Source organism: Micropterus dolomieu, linkage group LG12, assembly GCF_021292245.1.
Source record: "Micropterus dolomieu isolate WLL.071019.BEF.003 ecotype Adirondacks linkage group LG12, ASM2129224v1, whole genome shotgun sequence".
NCBI lineage: Eukaryota > Metazoa > Chordata > Actinopteri > Centrarchiformes > Centrarchidae > Micropterus > Micropterus dolomieu.
The window spans coordinates 8,169,594-8,186,461 of record NC_060161.1 but is presented as its reverse complement, the minus strand read 5'-3'; the positions used below and the strand labels follow the sequence as shown (position 1 = coordinate 8,186,461).

The 16,868-nt window shown below is 42.3% G+C and overlaps 1 protein-coding gene across 1 annotated transcript; it reads right to left on the bottom strand.

The window, feature by feature from the left end:
• Positions 1-6,921: 6,921 nt before the first annotated feature.
• LOC123980419 (histone H2A.Z) lies at positions 6,922-8,707 on the bottom strand. The gene is made up of 5 exons (XM_046064793.1): positions 8,554-8,707; positions 8,169-8,246; positions 7,899-8,012; positions 7,663-7,792; positions 6,922-7,220 (listed from the first exon to the last, which is right to left on the bottom strand). Exons 1-5 carry the CDS (start codon positions 8,554-8,556, stop codon positions 7,159-7,161), a joined length of 387 nt encoding a protein of 128 aa, XP_045920749.1. The 5' UTR covers positions 8,557-8,707; the 3' UTR covers positions 6,922-7,158.
• Between the last annotated feature and the right edge of the window lie 8,161 nt (positions 8,708-16,868).

The window sequence follows — 16,868 nt, the reverse complement described above, 5'->3', positions numbered from 1 at the left end:
GGGCCACTTCAATTCCCAGCCCTCCCGGCAGCCACCTCATTTTCTCTGTAACCGTGTTATCAAACCCAGTATTATATCTGCTTTGTAGTGTGGTAGAGTGTTTGTAGTGCTGAGTTGACGAGCCTTTCTAGCCGCTCAGTGCACAATATTTCCTGCTGGGAACTTTTTATGTGCTGAGGCCAAAAACAAAGCAGCTCCTCATCAAGCAGCTGATGAGAAGCTACAGGAAATCTATACTGAGGTACTCCCCTCTGCATTCAGAAAACATTGTCAAATGTATCCCATCCATCCATCCCATCGTCAACCGCTTATCCTGCGTACAGGGTCGCGGGGGGCTGGAGCCAATCCCAGCTGACATCGGGCGAAAGGCAGGGTACACCCTGGACAGGTCGCCAGTCCATCACAGGGTCACACATAGACAAACAACCAGTCACACTCACACCTACGGACAATTTAGGGTCACCAATCAACCTAGTCCGCATGTCTTTGGGAGGGACCCGGAAAGAACCCACGCATGATAATATTGCACTCATGGCAACATCATGGCAGCAACTCTAAATAAGTGGCTAACCTGGGTTTTTATTTTTATCCTGTCCGACCGTGTGACTGACTGCTCATGTTTGTTGACCCGTCGACTTCTTTTAAGCAATGTCATTGCACTCCCAAAGCTCAGCAATTGAAGCGTGAATGCAATGTTATTATAACGATGCAAAAATAAGATACTGTAATATTGTACTGTATTAATTGATTCTTTTGGCCACTTGGGTGCAAGAGCACAAGCTGAAAACACAAAGTCTGACAGAATAGGGCTTTATAAAGTTGTGAGGGCTTCTGTGTTAGCAAACAGCTGCTTATTTACACATCCAGCAGCAATATCTCTTTAGCTGCTAAATGCTCCACTGTGTTCAGCAGCTAGTTGCTGACTGTGTCTGCTGTTTGCTGCTGAGCAGATAGTGTACTGTGCTTTCTTGCAGCTTTTTCACTGAAAACAGCTGTCTCCTTGTGTTAGAAATGGTAGTGAAGATAGTGGTGAGGCTGAACAGCCGTAAAACCAAAACAATGAGCCATAAGAAGCTAAGAGGCTGAGGGGAGGGGAGCTGCAGATTTGATGATAATTCTCTGTGGGTTTGTCACAGTGAGTGAACTCCTCACATTACACATAGTGATATGATCAATTGTTAATAGATCTAAATTCTAAAAAATGCATTAGAACAACTCTAAATATTTCAACTTTCTTTCAACATTTGTAGGTTTCTTGTATTTATAATTCACTAGCCCTTTTCATGCAGTACCTCATATTGCTGGCATCATCTATCTGTAAAGTAATGATGGGAAGAAAGAGTCTTCTCAGTTCTCTGTTAGGTTGCATCACTGATGGATTATGAAACAAACCCTCAATAAATGACAATTATGACTATGCTTTCTTTTGTCAGATATCTGATGCCACAAGCAGAACACGACAAGACAAGTTGGCATTGTCATTTAATTCTGTCTATCTAAAGCGTTTTGCTGGATATTTGTGCCATCCGTGCAGTTGGCGTTAACAAACGAGTAAAACAAATCTTGGCAGGGAGTGCTGATCTGAATTATAAAATAAAGCAAAGCCTGCAAGTTCAGGTAGTCAAGTCAAGTCCACTCTCACATGGCATACTCCTCTCAGTACAACTTATATCCTTGGTGATCCCGGCAGCATACTCAAGCTGTCATTGCTCTGCTGACTCATTTGTTGCATGCCAGCTGCCGCACCGCTAGCCTGCTGCTGTTGATAGCATTTCTTAAACATCACCTCCACCCCAACACCAACCTGTAGGCTCCGAGTTGATGTTTCTTTTGTACCGAGCTCTTCTAGTGGGGAGTGAAGAGGTTTAAGCCCAGACACCAAAAACGAGTTCACTACCTACTCAGAACATGTGTTTTGGTGGAGCGGCTTTGGAAGGAGGCCTAAAGAGAGAGGTTGGAATTTTTTTCAGTTGAATACTTTCAAATCTAGCTGTCTCTTGCTAGTTTCTCCAGCGTTACCGACCTGAGCTTTAATGTAACAGCATTCAGTTCAAATATGAGCTGTGTTGAAAGTGAAGTTCTCTGTGTCATCATTGCTTTTACATCACAGTGATTCAGGGGTTTATTCAGAAATGGGACTGACGTGATTTAAAAGACACATTTATGCAACAAGGTGCATGTCGGCAAGTTGTAGACAAAATTCATACGAAATGCGGGGTTTGCATAATGGTTAGTTGTGATGTAAGTATATAGTCTATAGTAGATAGCCTAAAACATGCAAAACCCGTGGTATGGTCCTTTAAAGTCGAAGTCGAGGTTTTAGTGTCACCCATCAACACATATTTTGCATTATTTCCAATACTTGCAGTAAAATTTGGCACATTTGTTCCTTACATACTTGTCTTTAATGTCATTGACTTAGTACAATATGTAGGTAGAAGCTACGGAATTCAGATCCACCAAAAGGAAGTCTTTTCAGAGACAGTGGAAGAGAGCAGCAGCCTTCTTCACACACGGTAAGTTCTTCGTCTAACTTGTGATGACATGCTGTTATGAGCTCTGTAAAATCCAGTAAATGCTAAATCCATCCAGTGAGGCCAGATGTGCTAATGGCTTCCAGAGAGCACCGGAGAGACCGTCCAGCCTGAAGGTGGGTAGGTGAGGGCCGCTGTTTCACTTCCTGCACTTTAATTAGAACCAAATTAAAAGGAGCCCCCCTTCAGTCTACTCGTAATTGACTTAATGGTTGAGTGGTGCCCTGCCTGGCTGGAGCTGGGGGAAAGCCTCATTAGCACTCCGCTTTTCACCAGGCCTGCAAAACAAATCATCAATAGCTGAGCAGACAGATGTGCTTGTTAAAGACTCCAAAGGTTAATTATGGATCAGCCGACCACATTTTGAAGTTCATTACACCCGTTTAGACTTTTGGAGAGGCATTTCGAACAAAATCAAAATGTCCCCAAAAATACTGCAGTAAGGACGTGGTTAGCCTAGCATAGTATGAGACTGGAAGCAGGTGGAAACGGCTAACCTGGCTCTGTCTGAACTTCAAAAAGGCTTCTACGAACACAACACCTCTCAAGATTGCTGATGAACTTGTTGTATTTTGTTTGTTTAATCCAGAAGAGAAATGTGGTAATACTAGGAGTCACTTAATCTCAGCAGTGCTTTGAGCTACATGCTAGTAGCTCTGTCAGCCCCTTTATATTTAGCAGGTTTAATGCTTATCATGTTCACCATCTTAGTTTAGTGTGTTAGCATGCTAACATTTGATAATTAGCACTAAACACAAATGATGGGAATGTCATTAGTTTTGCAGGTATTTGATCATAAACCATAATACTGGACCAACTGAAAATACCATATATGGTTGATGCCAGATGAAAAGTCAGGATCACCAAAGTTATTAGAATTTATTATTAAATTGAATGTGTGTGCCAAAATAAACACAAAAACCACAAATGTGAATGTCACGGTGTTGCTAGAGGAAAATTCAGAGAATCACTAAAGTCAGTAGGTTCCATCCTCTTTGGATCGTGAATGTGTGTACAAATTATTTAAGTCTGGACCAAAGCAGAGATTGATGATGGTTAAGGACAACTAACTTCAACTGTTCTGAGTTTTGGTGCTGTCGCATATGGGATCAGTTTACTACTTATTCCTCTCATTATTTCTTAATAAATGAGGCACAGTGAGGAGTGCACCCAGGTAGTGTTTGGACTCATTTGTCCAGTTAAGGACCTCAGCCTCTCCTGCATGTTTGATTAGTTTGGACAAGCCAGCAAGACCAGCTCTGGCGCTGCGTGCGAGCCCAGTCTTTGTCACGCTGAAAAGTTTGCTTAATTATTTTAAAATGTCACATCTGATTTCACTTACACAAAGAGTGAAAAGAAAACATTTTTTCCTGACACACAATTAAAAAGGAATGTGTGATTTCCTTCCTGTTTGTCTTATTAGAAGATTTTTAAAGATTTACACACAGCCTGACATACTCGTAATTAGGTAAAAATAAATGGACCTGTGAAACCCAGTGAACTCCGTTTAGCCAGAATATTAAAGGAATAGTTTTTCAGAAAACCAGTATCAACAGACACCAGCAGACACCATCTCCACATTTAAGAGCAGGCTTAAGACTTTCCTCTTTGATAAAGCTTATAGTTAGGGCTGGCTCAGGTGAGTCCTGCTGCTATAGGCCTAGATGTCTGGGGGGACTTCCCATGATGCACTGAGCTCCTCTCTCTCTCCATCTGCATGCATTCTTATCCCATTAATGCATGTCACTAACGACTCCTCCCCTCTCCTGTAGTTTTGTGCTTTCTCGTCCCTCTTCTACCTGTTAAAGGAAGTTTTTCCTCGCCGCTATGGCCAAGTGCTTGCTCATGGTGGGCATTGTTGGGTCTCTGTAAATAGTACAGTCTAGACCTGCTCTGTGAAAAGTGCAATGAGATAACTTATGTGATGAATAGGTGCTATATAATTAAAACTGAACTGAACTGAATCAAACACTCTGCTCCCTCTCCGATGTGCTGGTCACGCACAGGAGCACCTTCACCAATTAACGCTTATCCAACGAAGAAATGTCAAAATGACAATAGCGGTTTCAGGGTTATGTGATGAACCTTTATTCAGCTATTCCATTAGGAACATCTCTAGGCTAGTAACTGAAACAGTTTGCCCACATAAGATTCTACTCTGTCCATTGTGTCTGTGGGAAACCTGCACACAGGAGCTCACCAACCGAAAGGTGCCAGGTTGAGACTTTTGACTTTAACTGACTTGATAGCGTCCCCAAGCCCAAATATAAATTATGATATCTGAAATCTTTGTGCAGCACATCGACACTTCATTTAAGTCATGAAATTCTGACATTTGAAACTAGCCTCTGCCTTTTTGCACATTATGAAGAGCACATTATGTTGTTGGTTAGGACTGAAAACTCAAAGTTTAGGACCTGAGACTTGACTCAGACTTGCCCTTCTCGACTTGAGACTTACTTGTGACTTGTAAAACAATGACTTGGTCCAACCTCTGGTACTGACCACACTATATGGGCAGTAAAGTTTTACGAATGAAAAGAATATTCTGTTGTGTCTCGCTGCCACTAAGGGTTGTTAAAGTTCAAAGTTTCAACTTTCCAAATCAAAGTGTGTTTCCAGGAGTACTAGGCTACTTCACATGTGAAAAAGTAGTGTAAAGCCTTCAGGGTCTCAGAGGGAGCTGTGTGAAGTCTGATAAATGTCCTCAAGTGATGTCACTCGAGTCAGTAAAGACTACAAGTGAGAAAATGAAACGAATGATGTGGATTTAGAAAGAGGTGAGCTCAGCAGGCTCCAGAACAGCTGTTTGAAGCCCAAAAATAATAAAAACAACAGCAAAAAAAACCCTCAGCATTAATTTGGGAAAAGATGACAAAAGAAATATCTATATTTTGATTTACTGTATACAACATAACATTTTTTGTTCTTTCTTTTATGAGTATCAGATCATGTTATGTGTGCTTTTGTCTGAACGTCTAATAAAGCCCCCAAAAGTGGATCTACATCAAGATAGCATCTCATCCATCTGTAACTGACCACTAATGTCGCAAGGTCTTCTGTGTAATTAAGTGCTCTTAATTAAAAGAAACTGCTTGCTAAAGTGCAAAGTTGGTTAATACAGCTTTAAATTGACCTAAAATACGCAGTATGTATTTAAAGTGCAGCTTTCAGTTTGCCATGAAAGCCCACTCAAAGTCATCCACAGATGATTTTGTCCTCATAAATCTGCCTCGACACACACCACAGATCTCCATCCTGTTTATAGTACATCACTACTGTCTGGGATCAAATTGAACACCTGTTTAAAAAACACCTTATTGTTGCTGAGAATGTGATATTTGTACATTTTAGATGGAATCTGTTTAGATAATTTGTTGAACCCACATCATAATTTCCTTTACAACTTTTGACTGTCATGATTACTGATGCCATTCATTCTCAGAGAACTTCCTAAGAACTCTGAAGCTGGCTCCTGTTGATATCAGAATAACTGAGGCCATGGCTGGCGCTTCATGCAGGAGTAGGAGGCTTATGGTGGTGTTACAGCGCCACCTAGTGGTGGTCTAATGTCACGGCTGAACAGTGGCTGAAGAGGAAGTTGATTCTAGATTGGACTCCAGTGTTTCCTGGCCAGACCCACCGATACTCGACAGTGTTTGTGAATTTTGGTCCATGCGCACTTCCTTCAAGTATGTTGAAAAACAACTATTTTCTTTAAAAGGTGTTGTCCAAATTGAACTCCCTTGTAAAACCCAAATATTCAGGTTACATTTAACTTCTAAAAAGGTTCTGCAGATAACAGAACATCCTAGAGTTGTACATTTAAGCAAACTAATTTCTGTAACCCCTAAAACCTTTTTGCTAAATAAAACCATTGATACATGTACCCCATTATTTCTCAGTAGCTGAAGGAAATGGGTTGTTTTTACTCTAAAAAGAAACCTTCTCACTTTGAAACCAAGAGTGCAGTCAAACCTGCCTTCATGCAGAAAGCCATCCAGACACCACAATATGCAAAATGATTTGACTGTGCTAGTCCGGTTTTTATTCAGGAATCCAAAAATGACTACAGGGTTTTCCCCCCATAGTAGTCAGGGGTACACCGGTGTCAAACATGCTTTGCAATTCATGCAACCACACAAAGCTGAAACTGATGGTCTGCATGCTTAAGCTGGTTCTAAGCATGCCATGCTTCCTTCCACGTGCAAGCTATGGCAGTCCATTACTTTGTGACTGTGATGGTTTCTGTCAAACTGGGACGGTTAAGATCACTAAAGCCAGACACACGAACACCATCCACACTGGATCAGTCGACTGAATACCAGTACAGCAGAAATGATAACAAGCTCATGAAAATGCAGGAACAGAAAGAACAAACTGCAAATGCCCAATAAGAGCTTTATTAACACCACTTTAAAAACATGGGAACGCCACAAAAGCAAGTGTCAACACAAAAACTGCAGCACCAGAAAAACAAAAAAACAAAACTGAGCTTCTCTGAAGCCACTTTTTAAAAATACCCCAGGTGAGTAAATGCAAGCTCAACCATAAAAATTATTCCTAACGGTGTTCTAATCTAAGACATTTAACAATGTGATGCAAACTCCCAGAGCACTTCAGGTTATACGGTCTTCTGCTGGCCCTTCTTTCCAATCAGAGACTTGTGGATGTGAGGGATCACACCTGAACAAAAAAAAAAAAAATATATATATATATATATATATATATATAAAAGAACGTATGAGCAATTAGCAAAGTTTGTCGAGATACGTTAAATACTTGCTGGTTATGTTAGCTGATAATAGAAAAGAGGCAGCAATATGGACTACTGAATAAAGAGAATTTAGTAATTAAAACGTGTATAACACATCTTGGGTTTGGACTGTTAGTGCTGTCCCCTTGGCCTCTGGGAAAATCTCACAATTTTATAGATTACAGAATAAACTCAAAACACAACATTAGTTGCATCTCTAATCCAAGAGCCTCTATGTACAACTAAAGTGAGTGATTTCAAGCAGTGAAAAAACTAATTGGAAAGTAGATATTCACTCATGCATTGTGTAGACTTTTAAATAGTAAAGATGAAGGCTTTCTAAGCATGTTCTCTGCAGAACTGTTCCCTTACCTCCTCCAGCAATAGTGGCCTTGATAAGAGAGTCCAGCTCCTCATCCCCTCTAATGGCCAGCTGCAAGTGGCGTGGGGTTATACGCTTCACCTTAAGATCCTTTGATGCATTTCCTGCCAACTCCAGAACCTGGAAGAAAGACAAGTTTTCCATATTTACAGGAGGTTGAGGACAGCTTTCCTGAGCACATTTTAGTAATAACATAAGGGTTTGACATAAACGAGGTTAGCGTTACCTCGGCCGTGAGGTATTCCAGAATAGCCGCGCTGTACACCGCTGCGGTGGCTCCAACTCTGCCGTGGCTGGTGGTCCTGGACTTCAGGTGTCTGTGGATACGACCCACTGGGAACTGCAGCGGTAACAAAGACAGCGGACATAAACAAAGGGTTCACTGGTCTGTCCGCGAGAGACGGCCACAAGCCGAGAAACGTCTGCGACGTCTGGTTAGTTAACGTTAGCCTGTGTTAGCACAGCCGGGGAAATGAATGGATTTTAATGGACAAACCTGCAGTCCGGCTCTCTGCGAGCGCGAAATAGCTTTCGTCTTGGTCTTCCCAGAGTCTTTGCCCGCCTTACCACCAGCCTGGAAAACACGAAAACTGGTCATGAGTTTGCAACAGCCAATTCGTCAGTAACATTAACCAAGGGTGGCCGGCTTGCCGCCCCTTTCAGCATTCTGTGGCCATTACACAGCTCGCTCAATACAGCCACAGACGATAAGTTAGCTAGCATGCTAAGCTATTACAACGGCTAATGGCTGTTGTCGGCCAACAGTTAGCGACCGAACGAAATGCACTGGCGGCTATTTAGCTTACCATTTACTGACAACAAACCACTATCATTCACAGTTTACCGTTACGACATGTCGCCAGACGACATGAAATACTTACCATATTTAAAATCCACAGATAATTTCTGAACTGTAATACAAAGTCGAGCTTCTTATGGCCGAATACCGACTGTGGGTTTGAACTACAAACCCCGCTTTCAATTGTCCAGATAATATAGCCAATCTTTATCCGGGTAACTGCTGGGAGAGCAATGGCCAATCATATTTCGTCATTCGCCTCCTGCCATTGCGTTCAGCCAATGAACGAGAGAAGGCCTCACTTTGCGGGAAAATCTTTACATTTCCGTTCAAAGTAATGATGGGAAATGTAGTTCCAATATTTCGACGGTCACTTCCCATTGTCTGTTTTGTAAAAAAAAATACAAATAACAAGTTAGATATTATATATATAATTTCTGAATCCTTGTCTTTCAGGTCAGTTATTCCTTTATTTAATTTGGAAACGAAAGAAAATAGCCTACATAGTTTATGAAGTTGTGTGATCATGTTGACTGAAAATATGGGCAACAGTTAGACAATCTTCCGTTTATCATTTCATGAACGACAGGAATAATGCTCACGGATGTTGTCAAAATGATAGAGTGAACCCTCAATATGGTCCATTTCATACACAACATAGCCCATGCTGTCCACCCCCATAAAAATAGTTTTTTACACCATAAAAAAACTTATTTTGTAACAATTTACAAAATAAGTCCATTATATTATGATTAAAAAACTTTTTAAAAGTTTCTTTGTCAAATATGTAACATCTTATTTTGCCAAGCACCCCTCTCCTGGTGCTGTCCCATATATAGATAGATAGAAAATTGATAAGTTATTGCACTGCGCCAAACGTTACAAAAAATGTAAATAAGTCCAGTGAGACCTCAGCAGCCTCCCTGTCCACTGATGTCCACACTGCCACAGGACAGGGATGAGTTAAAGAGTTTGTTGGCCACCGGCAGGAATGATCTCCTGTGCTGCTCGGTGGAACACCTTGGGGGTATGAGTCTTTGGTGGAAGACGATCCTCTTCTCAACCAGCATGTGGTGGACAGGTTGGGAGACGTTGTTCAGGATGCTAACCAACTTGGACAGCATCCTGTTCTCCGTCAGATGGTTCAATCTGCACCAGCCAACAAAGTCACCCACCAGGCCTCTATATTCCTCCTCCTGTTGTCCACTGATACCCCACAGTGAGTCACCCGCAGGTGGTATGATGAATTAGCTGAGGTGCACAGTAGAGAGCAAACAGGAGGGGGAGGAGCCCAATCCACCTGGGGGGGGCCCATGTTGCTCGTCAGAGTTCCTCATTCCTACAAAGTGGCCTGTCTTTTAATCATTATCCTGTCCTTCATCACTGTACCTGACTGTTTGACTTTGTCTTTTCTGCAACTTGAATATTTTTACAGAGTCCTGATTCATCCATCCATTCTCTGACCTGAAGGCCTGAATGAGCTAAGCAGGATAAGTGTAATGTAGTTATTATCATGGCCACAGGAGGACAGTGAATGCTCATTATTCTTCACACAGTCTTCAATACACTCAGAACAGCCATCAACTCTACTTCACTATACTATAACCATAAAGATTGTGATAAATATTATGTCTAGATGCAAAAGATTTCTTGTGCCCAAACAAAACTGTAATGCGATAAAGGAATTTCACACTGTAAAGGCAAATAATCAAAAGGAATAGTTCCTATTTCCAGAGTTGCAGGGCTGGACTAAACTCCACGGCCCCAAGCTGAAGTTGTTTGTCCCTGTTCCTCACCTCCCTGCAGGGATGTTGATTTTTCTCACACGTCCCCCAGCTTCATGGAGGTGCAAAGCTAAACCATTGGAATACTCTAATGCAAATTCAGCACTTCCTTTGTCTATTTGAAGTTAAAACACTCCACTATCACAAGGATCATTCATTTTCATTGTTATTATAATTGTTATTATGGAACTATAATGATGCTGATATTGCTTTTGGAGCCATCATATCAAAATCAGTGGTATTTCTTTTCCAACCTATAACTGGGACCAGCATAGTTTATACCAACCACAACCCCATTATCTGGTCATATCTATTATTTATGTGAGAGACTTACTATGAGCAGCAAACAAAGAAGTAGCTTGAATCATTTGGGATAAGCGTGTTAAACAAATATGGTTGGAAAATATGACGCCAACAATGAGTTGGGGTAAAATCAAAACATTTCAACTTATTATTTGATTTTACCCCAACTCATTATTGGTTTACACAAAGTGCTTTGTATGAAACAGGCCAGACACACACACATTCAAATACCATATACATTATCTCTTAAATTATTCATGTTTTTCATTAGACCACAGAACAAAAACAAAGCACTTTTAGCAATCCACTGCCCCAGAGATTCTGTACCAAAAAAGCAATAAATATCTGAGCATCCCATCAGGTATTCTAATCTGACAGATCTTTGCTGTTTCCCACTTTCCAAATCCCTTCCCCCAAGTATCCAACGAAGGTTAAAATCAAGGGCAACTGGACTTGGTTGAAGATACTGGAAGACGTTTCGTCCCTCATCCAAAAGGACTTCTTCAGTTCTGACTGACTGGCAGGGAAACTCAGCTATTTAACCTCAGTGGGGTCGTTGGCCCGGGTCATCGATACCGCTGGTTCGTTAGTGTTCCTTGTTGCTGTGACGACAGTCGTTACAGTCGTTGAGACTACCTGTGGCCAAGACTGAACGACCATCGTTGGTATCTTCACCTGAGGCCAATAGGTTACGTTTGTTGAGTTTCCTGGGAAGTGATGAAAGGACAGCATTGTAAGTGGGGGATAAGTGGTGGCGTAGACCCCCTCCTCTGTTCAATGACGGCTTCTCGACCCGGGTGTAGATGGCCTCCTTGACACCTCTTTCAAGGTAGGCTTAACGACTGTAACGACTGTCGTCACAGCAACAAGGAACACTAACGAACCAGCGGTATCGATGACCCGGGCCAACGACCCCACTGAGGTTAAATAGCTGAGTTTCCCTGCCAGTCAGTCAGAACTGAAGAAGTCCTTTTGGATGAGGGACGAAACGTCTTCCAGTATCTTCAACCAAGTTAAGTTGCCCTTGATTTTAACCTTCGTTGGATAACTATGACCTGGATGACTGAGAATCTTCATAGACACCCTTCCCCCGAGCTTTGCAACAATATTCCGTAAAACCCTGAACAGAAGTAATCTCAGAGATTTCTGATCATCTTTCTGTTCATGTGTTATAGATATTCTTTTTGTAAAACAATGGCTGCTTGGCAGCATGAGCTCCCCACAGACCTAACAGAGCAGTGGTGAAATGGTGCTGTTAACAGGACACGTACTTGTGCTCAACTTGGATTTAGGGTTTAAGGTCCTACATTTTTCTAATGTTCAGCTGGAATATCTGGAGACATACTATAGATTATAGATGTGATATATTATTAGTCCACACTTTTCACTGGACTATTTTGACATACTGTAAAATCCAAGGTATGAAGAGCTGCCCCTTCAATGCAATATTTGAGGAAAGAGCCCCTTCACTTCCAACCTCTTCCAACCCATGCCCCAATCCTTTCCCTGTGGTTTTTATCACTTATTTCAACACTCAAATTGTTTCCCTCCACACTAAGCCCCTTTAAGAGAAAATCACGAATTGGTTTACCTTTTTTATGTTCCTTTTTTGTTTTCTATTCTAGATCACATCAGAAAAGCTTTTTCTGGAGCTTTTAACTGGATCTCACTATGCTGGAAGAAATGAAGGCTGAGATTCAGATGAAAGCTTTAAAATACCAGCAAGTGGACCTTGAGTTTAGGTTTATTTTTAGCTACTGTCTCTGGATTCAAACTCATCACACTAATTACTTTACTTTTCTTGTTTTCATCTGTAGATGATGAAAATGAATAGAATAGAAGTTAAAAAAACTTTTTATTTCACAGTTTTACACTTAAACTCAGGCATAAGTGACTATATATTTAATTTTAGTCCACATGAGTGGTTTGTGAAAGTGTTTAGTTGCCTTAAGATGATACTGGAAGGTATAGTTTGGCGTGGTATCGGAGCAGTGACTGTAAAGAGTTTGAAACCAGAGAGCTTTCAGTCTCCTTTTCATCCTGTTTTACTGCAGTGTTAATGTGTAACAGGCTCCAGTCAAGGGGTGTGTGTCGCGGACTTGATGAGACATTCCGAGTGTGTGTGTGTGTGTGTCTGGGACAACATGCACAGCTGGTGGTGGGCTGGTCATGTCTAAATCTCATGCCATTCATTCCCAGGCATACTTCCCTTTCAGCAGTTATTCACTCACTGTCTCCCCTGACCTCTACCTCGCACGATCATTCTCCTCGCCCTCTCTTCCTGTCAATACCCCCCCCCCCCGTCTCTCCTGCCTCTGTCACTGAGCTTTTAAAGGCCCGTTTGAAAGTTTTGAGGTCTCTTTCTCCGTGTGTCCTTCACCATCCCTTCATCTGTCGCAAGTGTCCACCTCTGTGAGTTCCTCCACATCTTTTCATCCTGTAGGTCACTCCCTCCCTGCCAGGTCAGAGACAACTTCACAGGATGTTGGCCATTGGTTGAAAGTTACATTTAGGAGAGAACACCACCTGTGACACTGAACCAGGAAGCACATGTGACACACCCATGGCAGAAATGAGACACCCGCTGGTATTGGAAGCTGAATTAAACTGGAAATAGAACTCTTGAACTCTTGTTTCTGGTTGTTTAGAATTACAACACAGCTTAATTTGATGTGGTTGGTTGGCACAAACAATTTCACTGGTAGGGCAAACCGGATGTATGAGGTTGCCCCGGTGTGGAGTTTGCATATTCTCCCCGTGTCTGCATGGGTTCTCTCAGGGTTCTCCGGACAAAGTTAATTAGTGACTATAAATTGTCCTTAGGTGTAAGTGTGAGTGGTTGTTTGTCTATATGTGGGCCTGCGACGGACTGGCGACCTGTCCAGGGTGTACCCTTCTTTTGCCCGATGTCAGCTGGGATTGGCAAAGAAGAAGGAGACATCCATTGTCAACCGTTTATCCCGCGTACAGGGATTGGTAGCCAATCCCAGCTGACATCGGGCAAAAGAAGGGTACACCCTGGACAGGTCGCCAGTCCGTCGCAGGCCCACATATAGACAAACAACCACTCACACTTACACCTAAGGACAATTTATAGTCACTAATTAACTTTGTCCGGAGAACCCTGAGAGAACCCATGAAGACACGGGGAGAACATGCAAACTCCACACCGGGGCAACCTCATACATCCGGTTTGCCCTACCAGTGAAATTGTTTGTGCCAACCAACCACATCAAATTAAGCTGTGTTGTAATTCTAAACAACCAGAAACATAAAGTGCAGAAACTGCACAGTGTGTGCAGGACTCAGGAGCTACAGGCTTTAAACCAGAACCAAGAGGCACAATCACATCACACCTGTTTCAGCCTCTTTCTGGTCTGTTCAGATTGATTTTAAGATTACTGATTATTCTAAGGCTCTTCCAGTCAATATTTTAGTAGTTTTATGAACCTTTTGAGATCTTCAGGCAGGGGTCTTCTGTCTCTTCCTGAGTCCAGGCTGAAAACCATCAGGGTCCCACGGCTCTGGAACGACCTGACAACATGAAAAAGCTGTCTGAGTTAGAAATCTCTTCTAAAAATGTACTTTCATTAGAAAGCATCCAGATTTTATCTGAGCTGCCTGTTCATTTCATTGGTTTTTAATTTCCTCTTTATTGTTTTTGCCCCTCATGTTTTAATCATCTTGGTATTCACTCATTTGTCTCTCTGTGAAGTACTTTGTTTTGATATGCACTCAATAAATAGAGTTTCTTATTATTACCTGCAAAAGATCAGCATGTTAACAATGTCAGTGTGACACAGCGGTGCTGAGGTACAGCGTGACTGTAGACTCTTGATAGTGCCGGGCTGTTTCCCTCTGCTGAACTGATTAATCTGTTGAGTAACTCCTCACTGTTCATTTGGTCTATAAAACATCCCAAAACACTGAAAAATGCCCATCACAATTTCCCAAATCCCAAGTTGACATCTTAAAATGTGTTGTTCTGTCTGACCAACAGTCCAGAACCCAAACATGTGCTATTATAATGAGAACAAATTAAAAAAACATCCAACACAGTTAAAATAAATAGCAACAATAAACATCAAGCATAAATTTATGACTAACTAAAGTTGTGCTTTGTTGTGTAGACTGATGAAATGTTATTTTACTTCCTCAATGATTCACACACACACACACACACACACACACACACACACACACACACACACTGGCATGCTGGGAGGAGTTGAACATAGCACCTTTTATTTTTCTGTGTGTACCCCCTCTGACTCATTGAACAATCCAGACTCTATGCAAATACTGCTCATTTCAAAACACACAAGATGTCTTCACTGAAAAGTCCATTCTCAGTGTGTGTGCTCGCTGGGCGATGATTGGCTCCGAACCTGAAACCTGCAGGTCCTCTTTTACTGGACGAATGTGAAAATCCATCATTCTGCACAGTGATGTTCAAATGAAGGAGTCCTAAGCAAAACACATCTTGAGTGGTGGGGGCCTTTTTTGCTCTTCTTTTTGCTGAGCATGGTGAACAGAAATTTGAGATAACGGCACATGACGATCAGCAAGTCAAATGTCAGAATTTCAGGGTGGCAGACAACATTTCAGGCTTGACCTCTGCCACCCTTTAGACACACTCCTGCATTGGTCTAAATCATTCAACCATCAATAACACACGTGCAGGACGCAGAAGCAACAGGAAACCAACAGCGCCTCTACAACCCACTTGGACAAAAACAAGAGGATGGGAGAGGAAGAGCAGGAGAGCTCAGAGGAAGAAGGGATGGACAAAGAGCGTGAGAAACTGTGATGTCACGCCGGCTGCTGGGACTCAAGTAGAAACAAAAATAAAACAGGGGGGAAAAAGGAGTTTGGTGGGAAAAGACTCCAGAGCTGTTCAACTGGATTAGATTACTGGGTCACTGTGTGCGACCTCAGGAACAAGCAGGGGCACCGGTTCTCTAATAAATACATGATGTAATTGAATAACATCTGAGGTAGGAAGCTATTTTCACTGACAGAACACTGACAGGGAACAAATCTATCTTTCTATTACAAGTAAATATGAATACCATCCTACATGGCTGTTCAGCTCTATTCATTGGTCATAGTGTAGCCTAATGACATCATTCCAAAAGCATGTGGGTCAATGAACAGCATGAATATTCACACTCATTAGCAGGAGGCTTTAGGTTGTGTTGCTGCTTCTCTTGTCGTCAGCTCATGTTGAGTCGCTCTCAGAGACAGGACGAGGATGCATGTGTGTGAAAGGGTGTGTGTTTCAGCCCATCTCCTGACCTCTTGTCTCTTCTTGTGTGTTTTGTATTAAAACCCTCACTGGGCTCATCTCAGGAGATCAACCATCTGGTGACCTGGTGCAGCCAGAACAGTCTGGAGCTCAACGCTCTGAAGACAGTGGAGATGGTTGTGGACTTCAGAAAGAACCCAGCCCCACCCTCCCCCATCATCCTGTGTGACTCCCCCGTCACCACTGTGGACTACTTCCGCTTCCTGGGCACCATCATCTCCCAGGACCTCAAGTGGGAGCTGAACATCACCTCCCTCACCAAGAAGGCCCAGCAGAGGATGTACTTCCTGCGGCAGCTGAAGAAGTTCAGCCAAAGACAATGATGGTGCACTTCTACACCGCCATCATTGAGTCCATCCTCACCTCCTCCATTACCATCTGGTACGCTGCTGCCACTCCCAGGGACAAGGGCAGGCTGTACTCCTAGAGGACTCTGAGGCGAGCAGGAAAGATTGCAGCTGACCCCTCCCACCCCGGACACAAACTGTTTCAGACTCTCCCCTCTGGCAGGGGGCTGCGGTCCATCAGGACCAAAACCTCTCGCCACAAAAACAGTTTCTTCCCGTCTGCAGCTAGTCCAATCAACAAGGCCCGGGTCCCCCACTGACACTCCCCCCTTGCAAATAATACAAATGTCTCTGCACATGTAAACACTATTTCATTTCATACACAAACCTGGCTATTACACATAGTTGTTGTTATTTGTTAATCTTTGTTGTTCTATATTTTTATATCGTCAATTTATATATTTCGTTGCAATACATCTGCACAACAAAACCCAGAATAATGCACATCTTCTGTAAATAGTAGTATATTCAGCAAACAGCTCCTTCTGATTCTGATTCTGAAATGAGATGATGCACAAGGGGAAAGTAAGGTCACTGAAGCTGCCAAAGATGCATGATTCCGAAAAGCTAACCATGTCAACTGTGCTTTTTTGTACAAATAAAATCCAATTGAAAAGAAACTGCAGTATAACGTGGCATTATTTTAGCCTTACAG